This window comes from Rhyacophila brunnea, unplaced genomic scaffold (genome assembly GCF_057557595.1).
Source record: "Rhyacophila brunnea isolate RB1 unplaced genomic scaffold, BYU_Rbru_1.0 scaffold_18, whole genome shotgun sequence".
In the NCBI taxonomy this organism is placed as follows: Eukaryota; Metazoa; Arthropoda; class Insecta; order Trichoptera; family Rhyacophilidae; genus Rhyacophila; species Rhyacophila brunnea.
The window spans coordinates 4081224-4107806 of record NW_028232837.1 but is presented as its reverse complement, the minus strand read 5'-3'; the positions used below and the strand labels follow the sequence as shown (position 1 = coordinate 4107806).

The 26583-nt window shown below is 34.3% G+C and overlaps 1 protein-coding gene across 1 annotated transcript; it reads left to right on the top strand.

The window, feature by feature from the left end:
• The first annotated feature begins 1979 nt into the window (after nt 1-1979).
• Nucleotides 1980-25837, top strand: LOC147073130 (uncharacterized). The gene is made up of 12 exons (XM_085945238.1): nt 1980-2122; nt 9804-9891; nt 12896-13049; nt 13597-13694; nt 14996-15157; nt 15943-16102; nt 17430-17611; nt 17705-17891; nt 17990-18090; nt 20477-20644; nt 23521-23683; nt 25467-25837. Exons 1-12 carry the CDS (start codon nt 2103-2105, stop codon nt 25694-25696), a joined length of 1713 nt encoding a protein of 570 aa, XP_085801364.1. The 5' UTR covers nt 1980-2102; the 3' UTR covers nt 25697-25837.
• Nucleotides 25838-26583: the final 746 nt, after the last annotated feature.

Genomic DNA, 26583 nt, shown 5'->3' with positions numbered 1-26583 from the left:
GCAAAAAAATAAGAACAATACAAAAATAACATAACATAATCAGCTAGTCTTTTCTCAATTATTTTAGATGAATGTTGTATGCCGTTTGGCGATTGGAAGTATGTAATTATTCCATCTGTACAGTAAGCTATTTTTAACTTAAAATTTGTAACTCTTTAAAACGTAAAATTAGATTGATATTATTTTGACAGCCCTATATTCGTTTGGCCGGCTTCAGGTTACGTCGCATACATGTTATGTTTGAAGGTAATAATAATAATAATAATAATAATGATTATTCATTTGACCGAGAATTGTAATTAATAATTATTGCGTTTCTTAAAATAAATCCCCGATGGTTAGAGGTTTTTGAGGTTAGACTGAATTAAAATGACGTCCTTTCAACGCTGAGATTACTCTCTGAATGAACTATGAATGACCTTGTTCCTGTTCAGCTCAGTCTTAAAGTAAATATTATAAATGTAAACCGATGTGCGCATAGAATGAAAAACCTGGAAATCTGACAAAATGTTATATTTTAGTCAGCAATAATTCATTAACTGAATAGTTTTTAATGTCATTTACTTGTTTCCGACAAATCAAAACCATTTTGAGTACCTATCGATTATAGATGAAAACCCGAAAGAATACCAGTATTAAAATACCTACGTCTTGTTAGTTGTTATATTATTTATTATAAACACAGTTGACATTTTACATAATAAGAGACGCCATCTTAGATTCACAATATTATGGAATTTCATTTTCATGTCAATAACTATGTGCGAATAATCACAAGGCAACTATTAAATTATTTATTCTTCTTGGTCGTATCCTCTTGGCTGAGGATCGTGATCACTGATCACCTTTAAATTTTGTCACCCAATCAAATCAAATCAAAAATTGAGTTGGTAGCTGAATCGTTCAGGGTAATTTTACCACGTTTTTCTTAGCTCGTACTCTTGTTTGTCCGGTGGTTGTTTATCCGGTACAAATCTTGCAATCGATTAATAACTAACTTCCCGACTAGCTAGACATTTGAAACTTTTAGAATATTATATCAGAACACGATGCCAATGCATTATTTTAATACTTTTAGTCATCTTTAAGTAGAATTGAATTCATTTTCAGTTAATTCTGTTTTGTATGAAAAGTTATTTCGGAAGAAATCCGTAATCCATACCACTATTATTGGTTGCTAAGGAGGTGGGCCTAGCAACTAAATTATTAACACATACGTGCGTTACTATGGAAATCAAAATGACATTTCAGTATTCTATATTTGATTATTTTGTTTGTTTGTTTGTTTGTTTGTTTGTTGCAAAATAGAAAACAAATGATTTGTTGACAATTGCCTTATTTGTCTTAAATTATTAATACATACAATTGTCAAGTTTATATGATTCAACAGAAAATTTAAAAACGTGGTAAGTTTATAAAAAGTTCTTTTTATCTTGTAATTATTTAATTTAAAGTCAACGATTATTGCTCACGACGATCGTTGAATCTGGCTGGGTCTTCGACTCTGCTGGTATAATTATTAAGCCTTTGGAAATCCTCCCCGCTCCTTACAGTTCCATCATTAAAAAATTCAATCCCTTCTATTCAATTAGGCATAACTTAGGATTTGGCCAACTATCCCTTTCCCATGCCGCGAAGCTTCATCTTTACCCCACCACACAATATTGCCTATAATAATTACAATACTTAGATGTGTCGTAAAAGAATTTTTATATGTATATAAATACCAATTCATTTTATAATATAAAACATTATCTTTCCTGCAGTGACATAATACTTGATTAAACATGATATAACCGATACGAAAAACCGGTTTATAATACATTACATTTTCAGCACTGGATTGTATATTATATTTTTGTTGTAGAGGTACTAATTTTTCTAGATTTCCCCACCATTTTTTCCCTACTGATCTTCGAATATTGAAGTAAATATTAAATTTAAACACAGTTATGCCAATTCAGATAATCATGACGCTCAGTTTTAAATATCTGTTCTTACTGACGGACCTGTGCTAGATTGTTGGTTTAATAAATACTATTGAGAGAGAGAGAGAGAGAGAATTCGTTATTATTCTTAAAAAGCAATTGAGAATAATTTTAATGATGCATTCACTCACAAGGTAATCATTTATTTTATATCATTATTTTCCTTAACAATCAAGCATATGGGCATCTATCTACATAACACTCATTTGCTGCAACAATGACATAGGTAACCCACAATTAGTAATTGTTCAGAAAACGAGTTTAAATGTTTTGAACCAAAATACTAACAAATACTAACAATAAATGATGTAAGAAAACCATACTGGCACATTGGTAGAGTAAAATGTTGACATTTCAATCAACGACAAGTGTAAACTCTGAACCATAGACTAATATACTTTTACTGAACTGAGATAAGACGGTGTTGCAGTGTTGCCATCTTTTAAAAGTGGAATTATAGTACAGAGACTTCAAAATTATAGTATTTGGGGGAAAAGTATACTACGCGTTGTCATCTGTTGAAAATGTATAGGTTTTTTGTTTCTCAGAGACCCCTTTTTATTAAGGTAACTACTTCTTGCCACTGAAAATGCTTACCGAAGAATTCAAGAAATTTTATTTTAAGTCAAAGTCAAGGGATTTTTTTACGTTTTTCGAGCATTTTTTTTCCAAGTTCTCCAAATCTTCTTATATTGCGAAATTATGGTACTAACTTATCGAACTAAAATATAGAATTTTGAGTAATTTTTACAAATTTTTTCCGATATTCAAAATTATAGTATTTTGGGCGTACTATACCTGTTTTATATCGTACATAGTACGCAGCCGAAAATTATAGTACAAATAATATAATTATAGTATGGTTGGCAACACTAGTGTTGCAACAAGCATTGGGAAAAACTGACAAGACAAAATAGTGACACATCTGCCCTCTCGTGGCGAGTTTTAGAAGCTCAGATATGACCTTCTACCAGTAAAAAGTACATCTAGGAATCGTTCTTTTGTAATGCATGTTTCTGTGTTATTCATTGTTGCCAGTGCTCGAAATGGAAAATTTCACGAACAGGAACGCTGTATAATTTTCCGAAACTAAGTACTTATGCTAATCCTTTCTTTACGTACGTACTTTTGATATATAAAAATGCAACAATAAACTTTAAACTTCTTACGTGGATCTATATTGGGCAGGTTGGTAAGGATTGTCAGCGCCGCAGGCGAAATAACATTGTTTTAACAAAGTATACCGTCAAAAATTGTATTATTCTTTATTCTTACTTTATCTACCACTATAACCAGTGCATGATACCTCTACCTCTACCACCACTCGTCACTGATTATAACTTATATTACTGTCTCATTTGAGATAGATAAGTTTTTAATTAATTAGTCATAACAAACAACATATCCACATAAGTGCCTTATAGATTCAAATTAAAATTTTATTTACGTACTTATAGAAAATTTTACGAATTCCATTTAAATACGAGCACAGAATATCAAACATCAAGAAATAGTATTAAAATAGTGTTTAAAAAATAAAGAAATAGTATTAGAAAAAACAGTAAGTGCCTACCTATGCCAAGAATTTATAAAACAACGTTCACATAAACTCGTTCTCACGCAGGTGGAATATACGATTATCCGAAGCGATTTGGTTGAACATAGTTATTTCCTGCCCAATTATCATTAGTAATTATTGCACCTTGGCAGAACAAACAACTTAGATTATCAAAAAAGTTAAAAAATAATATATAATAAAATCAATACTAAGTACCAATAATGAGTTCTCATTTGTACTGGGTCGATATAAGTTGGAAAAAAGTACGTAGCCTAAATACCTAGTTCTCTTTTAACTTTCAGAATACAGTATGTAAGCATACGTCTTGAGAAATCAATCGGATAAAACCATGGATAGTATCCACTATCCACACAGCTTTAAAGGATTCTCAAAGATTTATTTTGAACCTTCTCCACTATAAGGGGGCATAAGGCCGTACCTACATCTAATACAAGTTTCAAGTCATCCAAACAACGTAAACATATCATTATTTGTAATTAAATTACCAATGGTGTGTCATTTTCATTTATATAAGATAAAACATGACGGAAGGTGAAACTCAGGTTGCTAAGCGCGATTCTTATAAAATAATATAAAATTGTCATTAATTAGTACCTAATATATTCAACATTATAAGGACTAATATTGTATTGTATGCATGTTATGTTACAATGGTGATGCTTTGGTTACCATTATTGTAATATACATCTACCACCGTATTTATTTAATAATCTATGACTAACACCACCTAAAATAATTAGATGTCCGCACTGGACACATAAATACCTAATTTGTTAGTACCTACTTATTCTAAACGATTCAATCTATGTTGTTTGTCCTTCCCTACTCACATTATTATTGCCATGGAAATGATAATAGGTACCTACATACAATACAGATATTATGATTGTCTATTATTTATCTATTATATCTATTATTTATACTAATCTAGATAGTTTATTGAAAGATATTCCTATTTTTTTTTTAAACAAATTTACAAACAAAAATTAAGTAAAAGTTCTCTACACACTACCTATGTATTATTTCTATTATTTTTAAAGTCACAAGCTATAATGCATGTAATAATAATTATAATACAATAGGAACGTCCCAAATAAATAAACTCTGCAGAAGGCTATTCAATATTTTTTCTGCCCAAACCGTCAATGGCCCAAACACATTTTTGTAGAAAACTTCATTCATTATTTATTGTAAAAATTGGGGTTTACGACTTATCATAAATATTTTTTTAACACGAGTCAAGTTGTTGAGATGATAATAATTATAGAATCACAGAACAGATGTTGCCACTGTATTGTCCACCGGAAAGAATTCCTAATGTTTTAGCAGATTTACACGAAGTACCTACTATGTAATTAAGCCTTCATTATTTTTATAAATATCCACAAAATTATCAAATTGTGCGTGTGGCCAGAATTATCTTAAATCAGTTTGGATACCAGCGACAATAGTATATAGGTATATATTATGTAATAATATAATTATGTAAAAATGGCGAATTTGTATCCCACAGGAAAGTACTTATTAAAAACGATAATTGTAAGGGTGATTATCCACCTAGTGTTACGAATAAAAAGCGAATTTAACATAATAGACTTTTTAAAATATTATATTATAAAGCCTATTATAAGGACAGTATTCATCCACAGGTAATTAATAAATAAATGTCAAAGGTTAAAAATCCTCCTCCTGTAAAATAGTATTTTGGTTAATTCGCCCTTTTTACAATACACCGACGATAATTATAAAGGTATTCGTATCGCCTGCTGAGAATTTTAACCAACTTTTAAGAGAACAAATTGTTATTAAAAAATATGTTCAACACAAAGTTAAAATTAAAACACAAAACTTACCAGAAGCAACAAAATTCACTTACAAAAAAGTATACTCATCATGACCTATGGCAAATAGATGAATGAATGTAGTAGTTATTTCACAAGATTTATTGTACTATAGTCGCAATTCAACAATAATGTAAATTACAAAACAAATGTAAACATCGTAAAAATAGGGGTTTACGACACGTCATAAACTTTTTTTAACAAAAGTCAATTGTTGAGATGAATAAATACCATCTGTTGCCACTTCAATGGTTATTGGAGTGAATTCCTAATGTCATGTGGTTTTAGCAGATTTACACGAATTACCTACTACTTTATTATACCTTCATTATTTTTATAAATAACCACTCAATATCATTTTTAAATGATCAAATTGTGTAGGTATGTGGCCAGCGTTACGTTACCTGCGACAAAATATTTTTCAATAGTTTCGGTTAACACGTTTCGCCTGATGACATTTTTGACCAACTTTTAGGAGAACAATTTTTTATTAAAAAATCAAGTTAAACACACAGTTAAAATTAAAACACAAAACTTACTAGAATGTAGCAAAAAAAAACACCAAACTAATAATATAAACAATTTTGTTTAGAAACGTATTTATATCTTAAATAATACAACATATTTTAAAAGACAACTAATAGGAATATTATAGCGGATTGCACGAGTCAAATTATCAAACCTTTTTTATATTAATTTATTTAACCACCGAAAACACAATTCATTCACCCGAAAATAAATGGCGAAGTAATAATTTTTGTCACTCCAAAATAAAATAATATAATAAATTAGTAGGTAAGTAAATGAACAATGCGTAATAGTCAAAGGCAAGATTGTATTGCGATTTGAAATGTTTCGTCCTTTAGAAATTATTAAACAATAAATACTTTATTTTTTAAGAGTTTTCAAATAGTGTCAGCAAGCCACATTTTTTTGGGTAATAAAGTAATTTACGCTTGCAGCTGGTTGTTTCTTGTTATTTAGACAATGCATTTAGGCATGGACATATCGTCACAAAATAAGAAGGTTGACAGAAATTTAGGGATGTCATAATTTTTATTTTTAACCCTTGCACGCCCGGCATAACATAACTTCGTTAATTTTTAATTTTGAGAAAAACTTTAAAAGATACATTCATGTATAATTATCTCAATCTAACGAACCGCAACGCAATTTTGAATGAATCCACGAGCCGGAACGGTATATTTTGGAATTCCACGAACCACAACGGCGCTCCGGTGCGTTCCTGTCCATTCCGAGCGCTGATTGTTGCAGCAAATAAGCGATATTAGTATCTTCAGTTCAATTGTGGGTCAAAGATGCTTCGTAAATAAAGAAGGCCATCAAAATTCAAAGATAGCCTGACAAAGTTAATCGGTACGATGTACCACGTTTAAAAACGTCATTGTTTCCGGTACTTGTAGCAAAATCCGATATCCGGTATCTCTGATCGTTGCAACTCACAGCACACTTATCACCCATTTGTTACTCTGAACAATGTTTGTTCTCAGCGAAACGGGATCCCTATTCAACACATTTAGAGCGGTGTTCGCATTCGTAGACCTAAAATAACACACCCATGGTCCCCACATCGTGAAGCGGGCCCCTAGGCCAGGATCTTTGACGGACCCTCCTACTTATCACTATTATTAAAGGCACTAAGGACACAAGGAGTCCACAGTAGCGTTTTATAAATAGCTTTCGAACTAAAATTAAGGGTACTCAGTGTATTTTTAGCTGTTTTTTGTACTTATCTTTGAATCGACACACAATAATCGAAAATTTTAACGCATAACCACATATTTTTGAAGTAAAATTGCGCCGCAAGCGATTTTTTTAACTATGAGAGCAAATTCGTGATATGTGTTTATTTCACTTATCTGATCGACCTGCCACGCTGGGCCCCATGGGGAAAGAACACCATGGTGACAACCCAAAAACGTTTTACGGTATTCGAATTTATCATTATTTGGAGAATTTTCATCCCCAATCGGTCCGGATAATTGAGGTTCTTTTGTGCTTCATGTTGATAGTAATTTATTAACATTATATAGAATACTTGCTGAAGTACCCGGCTTCGCACGGGGTCGGTTCGTGGTTATATTTATCTTAGATATTTGAAAAATAATAAGAGGTAATTATTTCTTTAATATTAAAATATCTGTGTAATACAATATGGCAATATGAAAATAATTATAATAGGAGTAAAGGTCAAAGATAAGAACACTAAATTAAAATCGAATCCAAAATATGAAAACGTTATTAATGTTATAAATATGTAGTAAAAAAAAAATCAAAATTGGATGGAACAAACAAACAACAAACTTTGTATGTTATATAATAATAATTTAGAAACCGCACACAACTGACAAAAGTTTCATCGCAATCGGATGAATGGTATAGGAACTCATACGAATAGTAGAAGAAGATGATTTTCTAATTCAGAAACCTTCGTGGGCATGCGCATGACAACTCACCAAAGTTTCATTGCAATCGGATTAATGGTATAGGAACGCATACGAATAGAAGAAGAAGAAGATGGTTGTACTAATTCAAAAACCTTCGCGGGCTTGCGCACAACAACTGGTCAAAATTTCATCACAATCGGATGAATGGCATAAGAACGCATACAAATAGAAGAATAAAAAGATGATTGTAGTAATTCAGAAACCTTTGCGGGCAAGGGCACAACAACTCACCAAAGTTTCATTGCAATCGGATGAATGGTATAGGAACGCATACGAATAGAAGAAGAAGAAGATGGTTGTACTAATTCAGAACTCTTCGCGGGCGTGCTCACAACGACTGGTCAAAATTTCATCGCAATCGGATGAATAGTATAAGAACGCATACAAATAGAAGAAGATAGAATAGAAGAAAAAGAAAATAGTTGTAACAATTCAGAGACCTTTGCGGCGTGAGCACAACAGTTGATCAAAATTTCATTGCAATCGGATGAATGGTATAGGAACGCATACGAATAGAAGATAGAATAGAAGAAGAAGATGGTTGTACCAATTCAGAAACCTTCGCGGGTGTTGGCACAATTACTGACGAAAAATTTGTTGCAATCGGATGAATGGAATAGAAACGCATACGAATAGAAGAATATAGAATAGAAGAAGAAGAAGAAGATAGTTGTACTAATTCAAAAACCATTGCGGGTGTTACCACAACAACTGACAAAGGTTTCATCGCAATCGGATAAATGGTATAGGGACCATACGAATAAAAGAAGATAGAATGAAGAAGAAGAAGAAGAAGATGGTTGTACTAATTCAGAAACCTTCGCGGGTGTAGGCACAATTACTAACGAAAATTTTATTGCAATCGGATGAATGGAATAGGAACGCATACGAATAGAAGAATATAGAATAGAAGAAGAAGAAGAAGAAGATGGTTGTACTAATTAAAAAACCATTGCGGGTGTTACCACAACAACTGACAAAGGTTTCATTGCAATCGGATGAATGGTATAGGGACCATACGAATAAAAGAAGATAGAATGATGAAGAAGAAGAAGAAGAAGATAGTTGTACTAATTCAGAAACCTTTGCGGGTGTTGGCACAATTACTGACGAAAATTTTATTGCAATCGGATGAATGGAATAGGAACGCATACGAATAGAAGAATATAGAATAGAAGAAAAAGAAGAAGAAGAAGAAGAAGATGGTTGTACTAATTCAAAAACCATTGCGGGTGTTACCACAACAATTGATGAAGGTTTCATTGCAATCGGATAAATGGTATAGGGACCATACGAATAAAAGAAGATAGAATGAAGAAGAAGAAGAAAATGATGATTTTTCTAATTTAGAAACCTTCATGGGTGTGCATACAACCACTTGCCAAAATTTCATTGCAATCGGATGAATGGTATAGGAACCATACGAATAAAAGAAGATAGAATGAAGAAGAAGAAGAAGATGATGATTTTTCTAATTTAGAAACCTTTATGGGTATGCATACAACCACTTACCAAAATTTCATTGCAATCGGATGAATGGTATAGGAACGCATACGGGACAGACACACAGACAGACAGACATACAGACAGACAGACATTCATTTTTATATATTAGTATAGCCTATACTCTTCCCGCAAGTGCAAGCAATAAGTTTACAAAGTTTTATCGCAATCGGATGAACGTTATGGCTGCGCATTAAATACGAACAAACAAACACACAAACACACAAATATTAATTTTTATATATTAGATAGCTGTTGTGTACATAATATACTCAGACAAAATCCTCTTATTATTATTCTTGCTATAAGGGTTGAACACGTCATCTACGTTTTGGTCAATAATATTATTTTATAAGCAGTATTATTATAATAATTATCCGTTGTTTCTAAAATAATTAAAAATTTATTTATGTATTTCTTTCAGATTGTGGTGTTTTTACATATTATTTACGATATTAATAATATCAAATACAAATGCATGGTATAAGTCATCCTTTTCAATAAATTCTAAGGTAAGAAAATTACATCATTATGTAACCAGTTAAAATCTTCGCCAATGATTTGAGTTACCCCATCTCCACCCGTATCCGGAAATTTGTACGTACACAGTTCACCGCAGGACACTTATTCGTGCGCAGCAGTACGTGAAACATGAGTTCGTGTAACATTTAATCAAATGACGAGTTCTTCGTTGAACATTTCACCGTGGAGTATATTTGTACGCATGCTACAACATGTGGAGATGTCTTTACTAGGTTAGGGTTAATCTAATTGGAACAATACTATTTGCAAACTATCGCCGCATTTTGTAACATACGTACAAATGTATTCCACGGTGAAATGTTCAACGAAGAACTCGTCATTTGATAAAATGTTATACGAACTCACGTTTCACGTACTGCGGCGCACGAATAAGTGTCTCACGATGAACTGCATACGTACAATTTACATGTAACCATCTCCACCCGCCACGTATATTATTATTAGTATAATATATTATTGTGCACGGCCGCCTTCCATGACGATATAAACGTATCAGAATGAAAAGATTTTAGTGCCACACTTGTCTCGAAACGAAGCTGCAAGGGACTGATGTAGCAACGATGCACCTGAGTGCTTAAAGAAAGATTCTTAGAAAATAAAAAGAATCTTGACTTGCTCTGCCGTCATTTATATTTAATGACATGAAGTGTCCTCTGTTCCCGTGTACTAAAACTCTGCCGAAACGGAGGAGTCAGGAGTTGAAAATGATGAATCTAAGGAGGGATCGGAATTGTTCCGTCCTCCATATGATGCAGCAAATTTTTTAAATGCCACAAAGTTGGCGTTGGTTGATAACATGACATAATAATGATATCATTTCATAGGCCATAGGGCATTCAATCGAGATAAATTATATATTTTGATGACATCATCATCAGCCGGCCTTGATCAACTGCTTGGTGCATCTCTTTTCACTTCTCACAGTCCTTAGTACTTCGCTGCCTTGTACGTCCACAGAACTTTATCAGTTCGTCTGTCCAGTGGGTATTAGGGCGCTTAGTGGACGTTTAGTGCCTCAAGGGTACCACTGTATGATAGCATTTTTCCAGCGTTTTTCCACTCGCCGAGTGACATGTTCAGTCTATTGCCATTTAATCTTCTTATTGACCTCTATAACATTGCATACTATTGTCTGATTACTTATACATTGATTTCTTTTGGGATCTTTCTGCGTTATGTCTCACATGCACCTTTTCATGCCACGTTACGCTACTCGTACATATTCATATTCGGATTCATGTCATGTATTTATTTTTAGACTCAAACTGTCTGGGTATAGGAAATGTAATCGGAAAATTGCGAGGGGTCCATTGTTGAAGCGGCGAGAAGCTATATGTACCTAGAAGGCGAGGTAAACACGGAAGTCAGCGCCACGTTATACTTGTCTTTAAACTCCGAACCTTCCACTACCCCAAAAATCAATAACAAATTATTATGGATATGTTTTCAAAATGCACCCCCCGATAACATTTTTCACCACAAATATTGACATTCTTCAACTAAACAAACATATTATATTTGGCTGAGGACAATAATTGAACATCAACACCAGCTGTCTTTCACCATTACAAAGAACTGCTCAATTTCCCATTCTTGGTTTTCTTTTGGGCACTCATCGTATTAATGGTCAAACTATTCCCTTTTTGAACAAATAGCCTACTGTGCGATGATAAAGAAAACTACTCCTTGGTATAAAGCGCAGGATTCACCTCTTTCTCTCACTCCTGCGGTAGATCGTGAGTGATTCAATATGAATCAAATGTTACGAAGAGTCCACCCGGACCCGGGGTTCTTTATGATTGATTATTATTTTGAAAACGACTTTCACGTGAGCTGGCTAAGGAAATAAAACTAGGAATAGTTGATGCTTCCTCATCAAAATATTAAGGACCCCCATATAATTTATCCATGTGCGCGTCCTGAGATGATAATTCAATGATGACAATTATTTACAATCTCTTGAAAAAATAAAACATTATATTATTAGGCTACGGTGGGTGTTTTCGAGTATTATTATGTGCTTTTGTATAATTTTCATAAAAACCTGTTCTCACCCTATGGGCGCTCATTTTCGATCAGCATCGCGAGTACGTGTCCCAGTCACTTAAAGCGTAGCTTCACGATACAATATGTCACCACTGACTGACGCAGTGACGTCCCTAGATAAAATGCCGCCCCTAGGCAGCGCCAAAATGCCACCCCATTTTTTATACAGTGTTTTTATCACCCTTTCATGAGTGCAGTATATAATAAATGTGCTCTATGGATCCATTACATACAAAATATTAGACTAATTATTCGCAAATAATCTACCCGTGTCGTTTTTGGTCATCAAGGACGTCGAAGGGCAATGGCAGTAAACCAGATATCGCGAACCCGAAAAAACCAGTGAGCAGAATTTGTTAATAAAAAAAATATTTTCGTTAACACATTTACTGCTGACCAGATAATTACTAATTAATTACCACATTTAAATATCATGCTAATTATATCTAATGGCCAACTAATGCAAGCGCGCCAGTCGCGTTGTCAGCACTAAATGAGTTAAGGTACCTAGCTATTTCTATATATTCCAAATGATTTTCCTCGATGTGCCGCCCTTCGAGTAACTGCCGCCCCCAAGCGACGATCGATCTGCCTACCCCCACGGGACGTCACTGGACTGACGTATTGGCTAACGAACTCAAGTATTAGTAACGCGGCCGTACCAATGCATCCCTAAAAATACGAAACATGGCGAACGGTGTCACTCCGTGAAAAGCAACTTATTGTGGCATCAACTGGACGATGTGCACACGGAGAATGCGTATTTTTAACAAGACACTGTGACTTGTCACACAGCGCGTGGCACAATCAATATTATATTCCATAACGGCGATAAACCAATTTTCTTTTGGAGTTGCTGTTGCATAAATCAAAACGTTTATGCTATTAATATTAACAAACGTGTCCAATTCTATTTTTTATTTCCAGCTCCCCACAGAATGTGGCCGGTCAAAGAGTTATTCTCCAGAGTTACGATTGCAAAGCTGGGGAGCATGGCCATGGTTAGGTCTGATCCAATACGATGGCATCGGGATGTCAAGATGTAATGCCGTGCTTATTCATCCCCAAGCAGCTATATCTAGTAAGTAGTATGCCAGAATATCTAAGTTAAATTATGAATTAGTCAAAAATCTTTAAAGTACATTAGGGAAAACTTAATAAACTAAATTTTAATAATAAGCACGACCATGACATTATAATGTGTAATTCAGGGATTGAAATGGACCGAAGCGTACCGGAGCGCCGTTCCGGTTCATGAAATCCCCAAAATTATCGCTCCGCCTCGTGGAAAAAATATTTTGACCGTTTGACCGATAACACCTACTTTTTATAAAAGATACATATAATTAGATAATAATACTTACCTATGTTAATATTTTCGGAAAATTATCGAGCGCTCTGGTTCGTAAAACAATACATTTCGAGCTCTGATGTAATAATAAGATGGGGTCCTTTAACGACTTCACATTTTATTACATTTTTAAAATTGTAAGTTTAATGTTTCAGAAACACATTTATTAATTAATACACTTTAAATTGCAAATTCTCAAATGCAAGCTTTGTATTTTTCCGCTAGGTGCCTCTAGTAGATGGAGGATTTGCCATAATATTTTTACTTTGTCTTCCAGCTGTTTTTTGCATAAAATATATCCCGGATGTCATATTAGAAGATCATTTATTTATTGCATTCTCTTCACCTGCTCTGCCATCTTTTCAAAACATATCGGTAAGTGAATATATTATTGTAAAACAAATACTTATATAATTTTGAAAAACCTCAAAAGTTTAATTATTGTTGTTTAATTTAATAAAATTTACCACTTTTATTTAATAAATTAGGAACGGTTTCGTCCGCCTCAGGGGGACATTTTCAGCTGAATACATTTTTTAAAAACAATATTTGTCTATTATTATTTATCAATATTTATTTATTATATATTTTTATTGTAAATTTTGACTAATCATACATATTTGTTGATATAAATGTTATTGTAAGTGTTGATTGTTTCATATTTTGTGTTTTGTTAATATTTTATAATAATTTGTTTAGTGCCCCTTATGTAGTATGAAATATTAATGTCCAACCTCATTAATTTTAAATTAATTTGTTATTGGGAAGGTATTATTGGACGGATAATTTATGTACCTATTGTTATATTATTTCTGTCGCTTTGGATTTTGTTTGATAAATATTGTTTTTAAAAAAATGTATTCAGTTGAAAATGTCCCTCTGAGACGGACGGAAACCGGTCTTAATTTATTGATTAAAAGTGGAATAAGTATGTACTACAAAAAAAAAATTGCGTTTTATTAAATTAAACAACAATACAATGCAGTTCCACCATGAATTGACAGTTAACAAAATAAAAGAAATCAAAAGTATACATTTAAATACATTCATACAAACAAGTTGGACATATTGGGATTCTAGTTTCACGTGCGTGAGTGCACGTATATAAGAAACTAAGCTATTAGAGATGTTTTAAATTACGTTAAGAAATAGATAGTTCTTGTCAACTTTGTAATAATATTTAGATCACGGGTAAGATACAACCATTGTTTATAGTTATTGTCAGGGGTTATCAGAAGAAATCAAATAAAACAATGATCGGATGGGATTCGAACTCACTCCTTTCACTGTCCGGGTGGCGACTTGCCAAACCCTACTTATTAAAAAGCAACGTAGAGGCAATTTTCGCGCCTACATCGATGTAGCTTTTGGCGATCGCATTTCAACTTTGTAGCTATAAAGCTTATTTTATAATAATATTGTTTGTGTGTGAAATAAACAAAAATACAATCGAAGCAGAGGTAGACAAATAAACATAGTATTATATAGGTATTATTATGATCAGATATAATATTCATTCACAATATTGTGAGAACGGAAAGAAATCACCCGCAGAATTTCGTTTTTGCCTCCACTGAAAATATTTTCTGTGAATGCGACAGTTGACCCAGTTCTGACTCGTTATCCTTCATAATTCTAGATAAATGTACGTACGTAATAAATCATTTTCATTTCAGGTTACAAACATCGACTTTCTTGGAGAATCTTACAATACATGGTCATCCATTTCTTTGATGAGGCTCTCTAGGCCGGCTATAATCAGTGCTGAAGTTACACCAATCTGTTTGTGGGAACAACATCAAAATTGGAGCGATCAGATTTCCAATCACATCGGAATGGTAAGGAGTTTCTCCAAAATCAATATGTCAAATTAAAGACCCATCTCATAATAAGATGATAATAAGTAGAATAAAGTTTAATGATTATGATAATATATTTTTTTAATTTCAATTAAATCGACCGCTGGAAGGCAAAACCACACAACTATTATTATTTTATCTGTTTCTATCACACTTCATATTTTTTACCACGTTTTTCTTAGCTCGTATTCTTGTTTATCCAGTACAAATCTTGCAATCGATTTTTAACTAACTTCCTGACTATCTAGACATTTGAAACTTTTAGAATACATCAGAACACGATGCCAACGCATTATTTTAATACGTTTAGTCTTTAAGCAGAATTGAATTCATTTTCAGTTAATTCTGTTTTGTATGAAAAGTTATTTCGGAAGAAATCCGTAATCCAATTCACTATTATTGGTTGCTAAGGGGGTGGTCCTAGCAACTAAATTATTAATATATACATGCGTTACTATGGAAATCAAAATGACATTTCAGTATTCTATATTTGTTTGTTTGTTGCAAAATAGCAAAAAAATGATTAGTTGACAATTGCCTTATTTGTCCTTAATTATTAATGTATAATAGAATTGTCAAGTTTATATGATTCAACAGAAAATTTAAAAAAGTGGTATATAAAAAGTTCTTTTTATCTTGTAATTAATTGTATTGCTTTTGCGGTTTTCCGTAAGCCACTATCACCTTCAAATTATACAGTCTACTGTTAAAAGCGCCGTGATGTTACGTTCGTAAGTTTAACCAAAAAATCCTTTTAATTTTAGATGATCGGCACTGACCACGAGAGCCTTTATAAGACAGATGGATTGCGAATTTACCAGGCCCCAGTGAGAATTGTGCCGATAGACAAGTGTCAAGCTTCAATCGAAGAAAAATTCAGGGAGAAATTGTTTGCCACACAGCTCTGCTTTTCCTATCTACGAGGTGGGTAATCAACATTATGGTGATGGAAAGTTTCACAAGTCGGTATGAATCTAGGTTACATGTAAGTTGTACGTATGCAGTTCATCGTGGGACACTTATTCGTGCGCCGCAGTACGTGAACCATGAGTTCGAATAACATTTCATCAAATGAAGAGTTCTTCGTTGAACATTTCACCGTGGAATACATTTGTAGGTATCTTACAAAATGCGGCTATAGGTTGCAAATAGAACTGTTCCAATTAGATTAACCCTAACCTAACCTAACCTGACCTGACCTAACCTAACCTAGTAAAGACATCTCCACATGTTGTAGCATATGTACAAATATACTCCACGGTGAAATGTTCAACGAAGAACTCGTCATTTGATTAAATGTTACACGAACTCATGTTTCACGTACTGCGGCGCACGAATAAATGTCCTGCGGTGAACTGTTTACGTAAAAATTTCCGGATACGATGAATCTAATGGTCATCAGCAAAACGTGGTCGAAAATGATATAAACACACAGCCGTTGTCAAATATTGCCTGTAAGGGATCTTGGCATTACGTTTAACAGTAAAATAGTGATATTTATTGGGCATGATGGTTACCGTTCATAAAAAATGTTGAGCTTAGTGCGTACTTCCCAGATTAAAAAATCGTCATTATTCATTAGAACGCGATGCACAACCATTAGGATTAATTTGGCCATAAACACCATACAGAGTTATTAATTTAGCTTGACTTAGTTAATCCTGTCTTGACTGTATCATAAATGGTTTCATTCTTGGCCACTGCTCTTTTCCCATAGATCTGTTACCTGCTATATGGCGTATTATTATGCTTGGATACTGTAGGCGACAAAATTTAAGTTGCCGATAATGGCCTCTTAAAAATAGGCGCGTGTCTTAGGGACTAAGTTTAGACTTAACTTATTGTAATAATTAACCGCCTCAATAGATATACATGATAAAGTGATAATATTTATCACTTTAGCCGTCGATAGCCGCTTTGTGTATGAAATAGACCCTCTGATGATTAATTAATTATGTAAAATAAATACCATAATATATTGTGATTTATTATTATTTAATGAGTCATTACGAAACTATCGCTTTAAAATTTTATTATCGCGTTCAATACATGCGATGTATTCACATGTCAGTCATTTTCGTAATTCACATACAAAAGTATGCTGCATTTTAAATATTTATATATATTAGAATTCACTATCTAATTATTGAATTAGATAGGTAGTGAATTGTGAACTCCCTCCATGCACGGTTTGCAAGAATAATATGTTAATAATAATATAATACCAACTTGAAGTTTTATGACTTCCCAGGTCCAAAAGAATGCCATTCTCTTGGGTCACCTATGATGATGCCTAGACTGGCCGAAGATGGATCTGTCATATGGTACCTGCGTGCACTCCAAAGTCAAAGAACTTGGTACTGTACTGGTCCTGACTATTTACCAGCATTCGATACTGCGAGGAACAGGGATTGGATCGAGTCTCATTTTAAAGTCAGTATCTTTCACCCATTCCACAAAACGTAAATTAAAATATTATTATAAAGACTAATGATAGCTCGATTGGTAAATATTTTGTCTTTACAGTCATCTGTTGAATCTGGGTGTGGAAGAAGAGTAGTGGCACATACAGCACTGGTAACTCGAGGAACTGAAGCACTCCGTGGTGACTGGCCATGGCACGCCGCTATTTATCGAAAGCCAGCTGGGGCTGATGGACAGAACTTATACCAGTGTGGTGGATCTCTTATATCCCAGAGATTTATATTAACAGGTGCACGATTTTGAATTCCCTAATGTATGACAACAGTCTTGAAATGTCTGTCCATCTTCATAATTATATATATTTAAAATTTTGTTACTTTTCCCCAGCTGGTCATTGCGTTGGACAAGACTTGGAGGCTGAAAGATTTTTGATTGTCTTAGGGAAACATAATCGTGATTTGTTCGAAGCAGGACAAAAGGAGATGCAGGTTTGTCATTTTTAAGTATGGATAGTTTTAATAAAGTTATCTACATTGAAGATAATGGCCCCACCAAACCAGACCCGGTCTTAATCGGGCGTATCACGGAACCGTATGTTTGGATGAGAAGCATCATTTTTTTTATGACTGGGAATGTCTCAGGAGCAGTTACCCAAGACTAAGGTCGTCATGTGCTCAAATGTGCTTTGACTGTATTTACATGACTTTTAGTTAAGTTACCCATGGAAGAGATGAGCACGTAGAGACAATATTAAAAATTGTAGTAAGTAACAAATTATAGATAATAAAAAATTGCCAAACATTCTAAGTGAAGAGATCTTCACGTTGGCAGTATGACGCCGAAAATTTTCTAAATGCAATAAAATTGGCCCATGTGGCGACCAGGTCGGACGGCCAATAGGCCCAACAGCTGGTTGAACCGACTTGAGCAGCTCTACCCTTTCCATACACATTTTAGGACATTTCGAGAGGATGTGGTTTGCATCATGTATTTCTCCGCCACATGGACATGTTGAACGGGTAACAATACCTAGTTTAAAGAGCCTGCCAGCGAAGCCATGGTGGCATCCAGTTAAAAATTTACCTTTGAAGTTGGTACCTACAGTTAATTGATCAACTAATATGTATTTGAAAACTATATATTAATAATTAGTGTAAATACTATCACCAAGTGAAGATGTGCCGCCAAAAGTTCAAATGTGTTTCAAAGTGTCGGCAGTAACGTATCTTCAAAAAGGGGAGACGTGCTTTCTCTTTAAACGTGGATTCGATTACTGCAATTCAATAACATACTTTCCCGATTACAGAGTTGGAAAAATTTCGTAACGTGGCCAGGGCAAGTGAGTAAAAGAATATTCTGTCGTAGATCATATTATGATTTGTTATGTAAAAATAAACAAGATATGTTTAGTTAACTTTGTGTTCTCAAAATGTTTTCTAACCATCTTGGTAATTTGATACTACCACACTGCCCCCTCTCGTTCTCTTTAGTAGTAGAAGTAGTACTTTATCACTCTACTGCTATGTTTAGTAACAAGGGATGAGAGGTATCAATAATTCTTTCTTTTGGAACACTCCTACTGCTGTGTTTTGGGGCACATGAACAGGACAATGGACATTAAGCTATTAACTGTTAGGAGACCATAATATGAATAATACAGTCGAACTTGGTTATTACGATCACGGTAATAGCGAGACATCGGATGTAATGAGGAAACATTCGTTGACATTTTACTTTATGATTTTCTCCATACATTTATTCACTTTTATAACGAACTACTTTTCGGGTGTACCGAGCAAAACTGTTGATGTGTCGATTGTTTAAAAACAGCATTTTCGACCCTAAGCAATTAAATCCGACCGGGCAGTTAACTAGTCCGATGCCGCCGGGATCGGATTACGTTTATGACACTAGTTAAGTGTCTAAGTACCTAATTGGTGTTTTCGCCGACAACATTGAAAAAGTGCATATGATTGAAATTGCAAAAATTGTAAAAAATCCAAGCTTTTTGAAGTCAGTAGGTACCTACCAGCGCCGGCAGCTGAGCACTTCATTAAAATAAACAACTTATTTTGTAGTTTATGAAAGCCATGCTTGTTTCGGGGATTTTTGCGATGGTTTTCAGATTATTTTATGTTCTATGCTTAAATAGAACGTGGCGCAAAAAATTGTATATAACGATATAACGAGTAATGCTTATAACGAGCAAATTCAGTCGGTCCAGAGCCATCTTTAGATTAATAAAGTCTGAGCATAATTTTTTGCACAAGCAACGAGTGGTCCACTGTTCAGCTGTCAAAATCAGATCCCAGATTGCTTGACGTATCGATTCGCCCTTTCTCGTTTCAAATTGAATTATAAAAAAATCTCAAATCAAATATATGAACTACCAGTGTTATTTATAAATAATATACATTCCTGTTATTCATAAGCTGTCAACGTCAGACTAGTCATTCACACAAAAACCGGTGGTAATATCGACTTAAATATGTAGTATTGATCTATGCATTACATTTGTAGAAGGTGTGTTAATGCTAGTCTATTATTTATCATGTAACTCATCTATCCAAATCAAACCATTCCCTGTGTGAACACAACCGACGCGTCAGTATAAGCACTCTATAGAACAATGACAGGTCATCCATAGACAACAACGGGAGGGGCGGAAAAATTAGGTCCAGTCGTTGTGAATGTATCGGCTTTCTACTTGAGTCGGCAATGGTCGGTCCCATCTTCCTCGTAATAACCAAGTTCGACTGTATATCTAAAGGTAATCCATTTCAAACTTCTATATTATTATTTAATATAACATAGGTTAATGCTTAGTTACAATCAATAAAACACTGCTAATTTTAAAATTACGTCGTATTGTAGGTATCACAAATTATACGTCACGAGGACATGGATTGGACCACACTTCGAAACGACATTGCGCTTATGAAAATGGCCGAAAACGTTGTCTACAACGATTATATTCAACCAATTTGTATATGGGATGAGACTGATAAAAATAAGGAGAGCGTATTTGATCGCGTTGGAAATGTAAGTAGATTGTAAACTTTTATAGTAAGGTCTAGCGACATATAATATGTTGAAATATGCTCAAAATACCATGTCCTTTACCACTAGCGGCATGTATTCAATATCAATTTATTTATTTTTAACATATTGTGGACATTACAAATTATAAGTTTAAGACGTTCACAACATGACATTTAGAAACAAAGAAATAGATCAGTCTTAAGTTATTCTCTTCTTCTTGGTCGTGCACTCATGGCTGAGGATCGTGACCACATTTAAATTTCGCCATCCTTTGAGCGACCAAGACTTCTCGATCTTCCGCTTCTCTCAGGGCAGAATGGATGGTGCCCCCAGTCAGCTCTTTCACTTGGTCGCTCCATCGCGCAGACGCTCTTCCTCTGCTTCGCCTTCCCTGGAGGCTACCAAAAACTACCAGTCTTTTCAGGTTGTCCGGTCTGCGCCTGACAATCTGTCCAAAAAACTGCAGAATTCTTCTCAGACATATCGTCGAGAGGCGTTCTTTTATCTTCAGTATCTCGATGATTGACTGGTTCGTCCTGTGCTCCGTCCAAGAAATGCGAAGCATTCGGCGCCAACACCACATCTAAAAGGCATCAATTGCCTTCCGTTCTCTTGCCTTCAGGGTCCACGACTCGACTCCGTATAGAAATAAGTTATTAAACAGTAGAAATGTGTAAATACAAAAAATATATAAATTAGATAGGTACAAGGAAGTACACCGGGTGAGTTAAGCAGACCCGATTTTAAGAATTTATAAAACAACGTCCACCTACATGTCATGGCTTCCGGCACTATCAGCAAAATCTAATATTCGAGCCGGTATCCCCGGTCGTAATGATTGACAGATTACTCTGAGACACGTTTGCTCTTAGATAATCGGATTCCTTTTGACATTCTTAGAGCAACGTTTACATTCACACACCTACACTACATTTAATCATAAAACATATCTCTTGATAATGGCCTCTGCAACGAGCCCGAAACGTCGAGTAAAGAAGGAAGAAGGAGACACGGTGAAAACCCAATAATATACTACGTTAAAAAACAACCGTAAAGCCTCAAACATTATACTGCCTTGACTTTGGTTGAAAATGAAATTTCTTGAATTCTTCGGTAAGCATTTTTGGTCGGAAGAGGTACCTAAATAAAAAGGGGTCTCAGAGTTTCTCAAATTCTCCGTTATTTTTTTCTGAGAAACAAAAAATCTATACATTTTCAACAGACGACAATGCGTACTATATTTTTCCCCCGTCTACTATAATTTTGGAGGCTCTGTACTATAATTCCACTTTGAAAAGATGGCAACACTGCTCACAATCTTACAGCCAATTAGCCAAGCCTGATTAGCTCTGACCCTTTTGATCATACAGGTCCTCTATTTTGAAACTAAGCTCCTTACACTATCGGGATCCATTTATTGTGTTAAGTGTGGTTATCTAGTTGTCAAATATGATACATACCTGAAATGAACTAATTCTTTGACAAGTTCATCTGGTTATTTATTCGAGCGAGTCGTGAATACCAAAACCGGAAGTGTTTCTATTTTATAAATTAACCAACCTATAAATTGCTATTGCAGTGAAAAGCAACAATTATAATTCTATGTTAATTACTTTGAAAAGGCAGCATTATCAGATTTTACTGTAGTAGTAGCCAATAAAAAAGATTAGCTCATTTTTTAAATGAAATTTGACAACCGCACTCCTGTGGGTCTATTCTATACTTATCGAACACTAAATTGATAAATAGTATCAAACTTAGGGTAGGTTTGTATCAAAATATTAGCACTTATTGTAACAATTACACGAAGCCGGTTTTTATTGTTGCAATAAGTGCGATATTTTAACAGCAGCAAGATATGTGCTGTTAAAATATAACACTTATTGCAACAATAAAAACCGGCTTCGTGTAATTGTTACAATAAGTGCTAATATTTTGATACAAACCTACCCTAAGTTTGATAATATTTTTCACTTTATCACTTTAGCGGTCGATAAGCATAGAATAGACACACTGGGATGTGAGAGCTTAAGTTTCTCCCTCTTGATTGTGAGTAATGGCTGATATCGTCTTGCTGGGTTCTCCTTCGGCGAAATATTGACAACAATGGATGTATGCATAGAGAAGCAGTGTAATTTATTTTCCAAAATATTTGAGTATCTACAAGTTTAGTTAAAGCATATACAATAATAAATACTCTCCCTTTCACTCTGCATAATATTATCTGCTTCATGAATTCCGTCTGACAATATCTACAACTGGACCAAAAATATTTATATATGCTATGCCTCGTAGGCAACCATGCTCAAATCTCTATGAGTCAGCTCAATAACGATTCCGACTGTATTTCTCTAAGGGGTGACACTTTTATTAGTATCACAGGGTATTTAATGCAGTATTTACAACGTTTTTATTAGCTCGTATTCTTGTTTGTCCGGTGGTTTTTTATCCAGTACAAATCTTGCAATCGATTTTTAACTAACTTCGCGACTAGCTAGACATTTTTAACTTTTAGAATATATCAGAACACGATGCCAATGCATTTTTTTAATACTTAGCCATCTTTAAGTATAATTGAATTCATTTTCAGTTAATTCTGTTTTGTATGATAAGTTATTTCGGAAGAAATCCGTAATATAATCCACTGTTATTGGTTGCTAAGGGGGTGGTCCTAGCAACTAAATTATTAATACGTTCGTTACTATGGTAATCAAAATGACATTTCAGTATACTATATTTGTTTGTTTGTTTTTTATTTACTTCATATCAAGTACAAGTTTGAGCATATTGAGCATATTGAGCATAATAATTTAACAGACAATTTAAAAATGTTGTATATAAAAAGTTCTTTTTATCTTGTAATTATTTACTTTCAGGTTGTTGGTTGGGGTTACAATGAAAATGGCACTTTGTCACCGACACTCGCAGTTGCAGATATTCCAATAACAAATGACTTAATTTGCATACAGTCAAATCCAAATTTTTATAACACTTTCCTCCACGATAAAACATTCTGTGCTGGAAATCCAAATGGAGACGGTAAGAAGGCTATATAGTTATCTATGCCCGACATCAAATAAGGCAATGACACAGTGGGTTATGTGACTCTCCATATTGTTTTTTTTCGAATCAATATGCTTATCAGAATTTTTGACACGGAACTGATCAATAGAACTGATTAAGCCCTATCGTACAATGAAAATCGTCTCGTCTGGGATAAAGTCATAAATCAAAATTGGGCACAATATACCAGTAGCGAAGGGTGGAGGTAGGCTGTTAAGATTCGACATAAATAGTCCACATTAAACTTTGTTAGTCATAAGTATTTGTTTTCATTGAACTAAGACCACAACTTACAGATGGTATTGGTTAGTTTTTAAAACCTGCCTAAACCAAACCATAATAGTTTAGGTATATTTTGGGCGATACGAAAAAATTGTGCACACTTTTTTATCCATAATTATTTATTTTCGTTGGATTAATAATACATATTATATTGTTGACTCATTTTTTAAATTCATTAAACCTTGCCTAAACTACACTATAATAGATAAAAATATCATTCAAAGTATAAAATATTCAAAGTTATGTATGATTTAATTGCATAATTTTAGATATATTATAGATAGACGAGTATTTTTTGACTATTATCTATTATGGCTTGGTTGTCGCAGGGTTTAATTGAATTATAAAAACTAACCAATACTATCTGTAAATTGTAGTCTTATTTCAATGAAACTGCGCATAGGTGAAACCATAAGTGACGTCACGTCGCCGATTGAAAAAGTCACTTCTGCACATGTGCCAGTCCAAGATTTTGGAATAAATACACCTGCGAACTTGTTGGTTGCGAAAGCAGCTGCTTTATTCAAACTAATATGTCGCATTCGAGCAGTGTGCGGAGGTACATTAGGTTACATGTTTTATTGTAAATACCAACAAAATTACATCGACATATTCGACGTGTTCCAGTCGAGACGAGCTTAGATGTGCGATAGGGCCAACTTTAACAAACATATATATCAGATACAACCTAAGAATTGTGAGAGGTGGGTGAAACCAGAGGGAACATGCCGCGTGGATTGACTACCTCGATAATGCATTAATATTAAATTATATGTTTATTATTCTTTACCTAGTAGTCCTAGTACCGTTGATTTATCATATTGTGCTGGGCTCATTTGAATGAAACGTGCTGCGTAGTCCCTTCGGACCCATCAATGACACACAGTTACGGCGAAGATACAATAACGAGCTGTACGCTTTGAACAAGAGCCCACACATTGTACATACCATCATATTGGCCCGCCCTAATCTATCCTCCGACACAAACCACCAGTCGTTGTGTTTGACCTCTCCGCACGCCTGTCAACACTTCTGACATAGGAAATGTAGAAACCATCTGGCGGGGTACGCCTGCGCGGGGTATGGAGGGTAGGAACAAATGCAACGACTGTTGATTATGTTGGCTTAGCCGTAGAGTTTGATAATATCTGTTAATACAAACCTCTATTCAGTCTACTCTGTGCAGGGACATATATGTTCTTCAGTATCGGATACAGTCAGTATCAGAGTTTGAATTATTATTATTAGACCGTGTCTCGATTCTAATAAGATCATATTATGGACTTCCACAGAGTGCATGTTTTGATATGGCATGGTAAATTAATTTTTATTTAAGGAGACTATCACTATAATCTGGCTCATAACTATTTCAAACTTCATTAACCAGCCCATTAGCGGCCTTTTCAAATTCTGCTCAATGGCCGTTCAAAACATCTTTTAATCTACTACGATTTTGAGTGACAATATTTATTTTTAGGAAGTGGAGTTTGCAACGGAGACAGTGGCGGAGGTCTGACGCTGCCCATCACTCAGGGCGACCACGAAATCTCCTGGTTCTTACGAGGAATCGTTTCCGTCTCCGTCAAAAAAGTCGGCGCCAACATCTGCGATCCTAAACACTATACAATATACACCGACGTGGCCAAATACACCGATTGGATAGCCAATAAAATGAATGAAACAAGTGTTAATACCGACTTGAATTAATAAAGTTTAATTTAAAATTGTAATGCATAATAATATGTAATAGTAAATAACATAATATACGTAATATAGAACAATCTCAGATCCGTATGCAACTATTTGAGAACATAATATTTAAAATGTTTGTACCGAAATAGTCCTGAACCCACGCCTATAATCATTGTAATCCTATGCGCTTCCTATCTGGCTTTTTTTCTAATAGTTATACTTATTTCTGGGGTGTAATAGTTCCAAATTATGTATGCCAACAACGAATTTTGAATTCTTAAATCTTGTGTGTTATACTTATTAAATTGAATAAAAAAGAATGTAATACAAACAATATGTATCAAATAATTTGAATAAAGAAATAAATAATATGAATAGTTCGGGGTGGATTTACCTGGTGCATGCAGATGAATAGATCAAAGTTTTCTTACATAATTATATTTTTTAAATATCGATCTTTCATTTCCCCTATTTCTACAAGCCACATTTTATTATGTTATTTTATTAAGGACATATTTTTTAGCGATTTGAATTTCAGAATTCAACTTCAATTTCAACTGTTTTTAATGGTTCCTAAGGCGACTCTCGTAGTACAGTGTGTAAGACGCTGGCCTTCCATCCGGGAGCTCTGGGTTCAATTCCGGCGAGGACACAATATATTTACAGTGAAACTCCGATTCTACGATTTTCAAGGGGCCCTACGATAAATGCGGGATATATGTAAACAAAAAAACTCATTTTTCTCCTGGATTTTTTTCGACGTCTTGAATTATTTTCAGTTTCTCAGCTAGAGTTCTAGTTTTTTTCATGGGGGCATTTTAGTTGCGACTTATAAAAATTCGTGATACAATAAACGAGGCAAGCCTGAGCGCCGACCGACCTGTGCAAACAAAGCGACGTGA

Excerpts from the sequence above, each read along its gene's own strand:
- LOC147073130 (XM_085945238.1), top strand. The coding sequence starts at position 2,103 with ATGATGCATTCACTCACAAG. Across the intron at positions 16,103-17,429 it reads CTGCTTTTCCTATCTACGAG|GTCCAAAAGAATGCCATTCT; the intron begins GTGGGTAATCAA and ends ATGACTTCCCAG. Across the intron at positions 18,091-20,476 it reads CAGGACAAAAGGAGATGCAG|GTATCACAAATTATACGTCA; the intron begins GTTTGTCATTTT and ends GTCGTATTGTAG.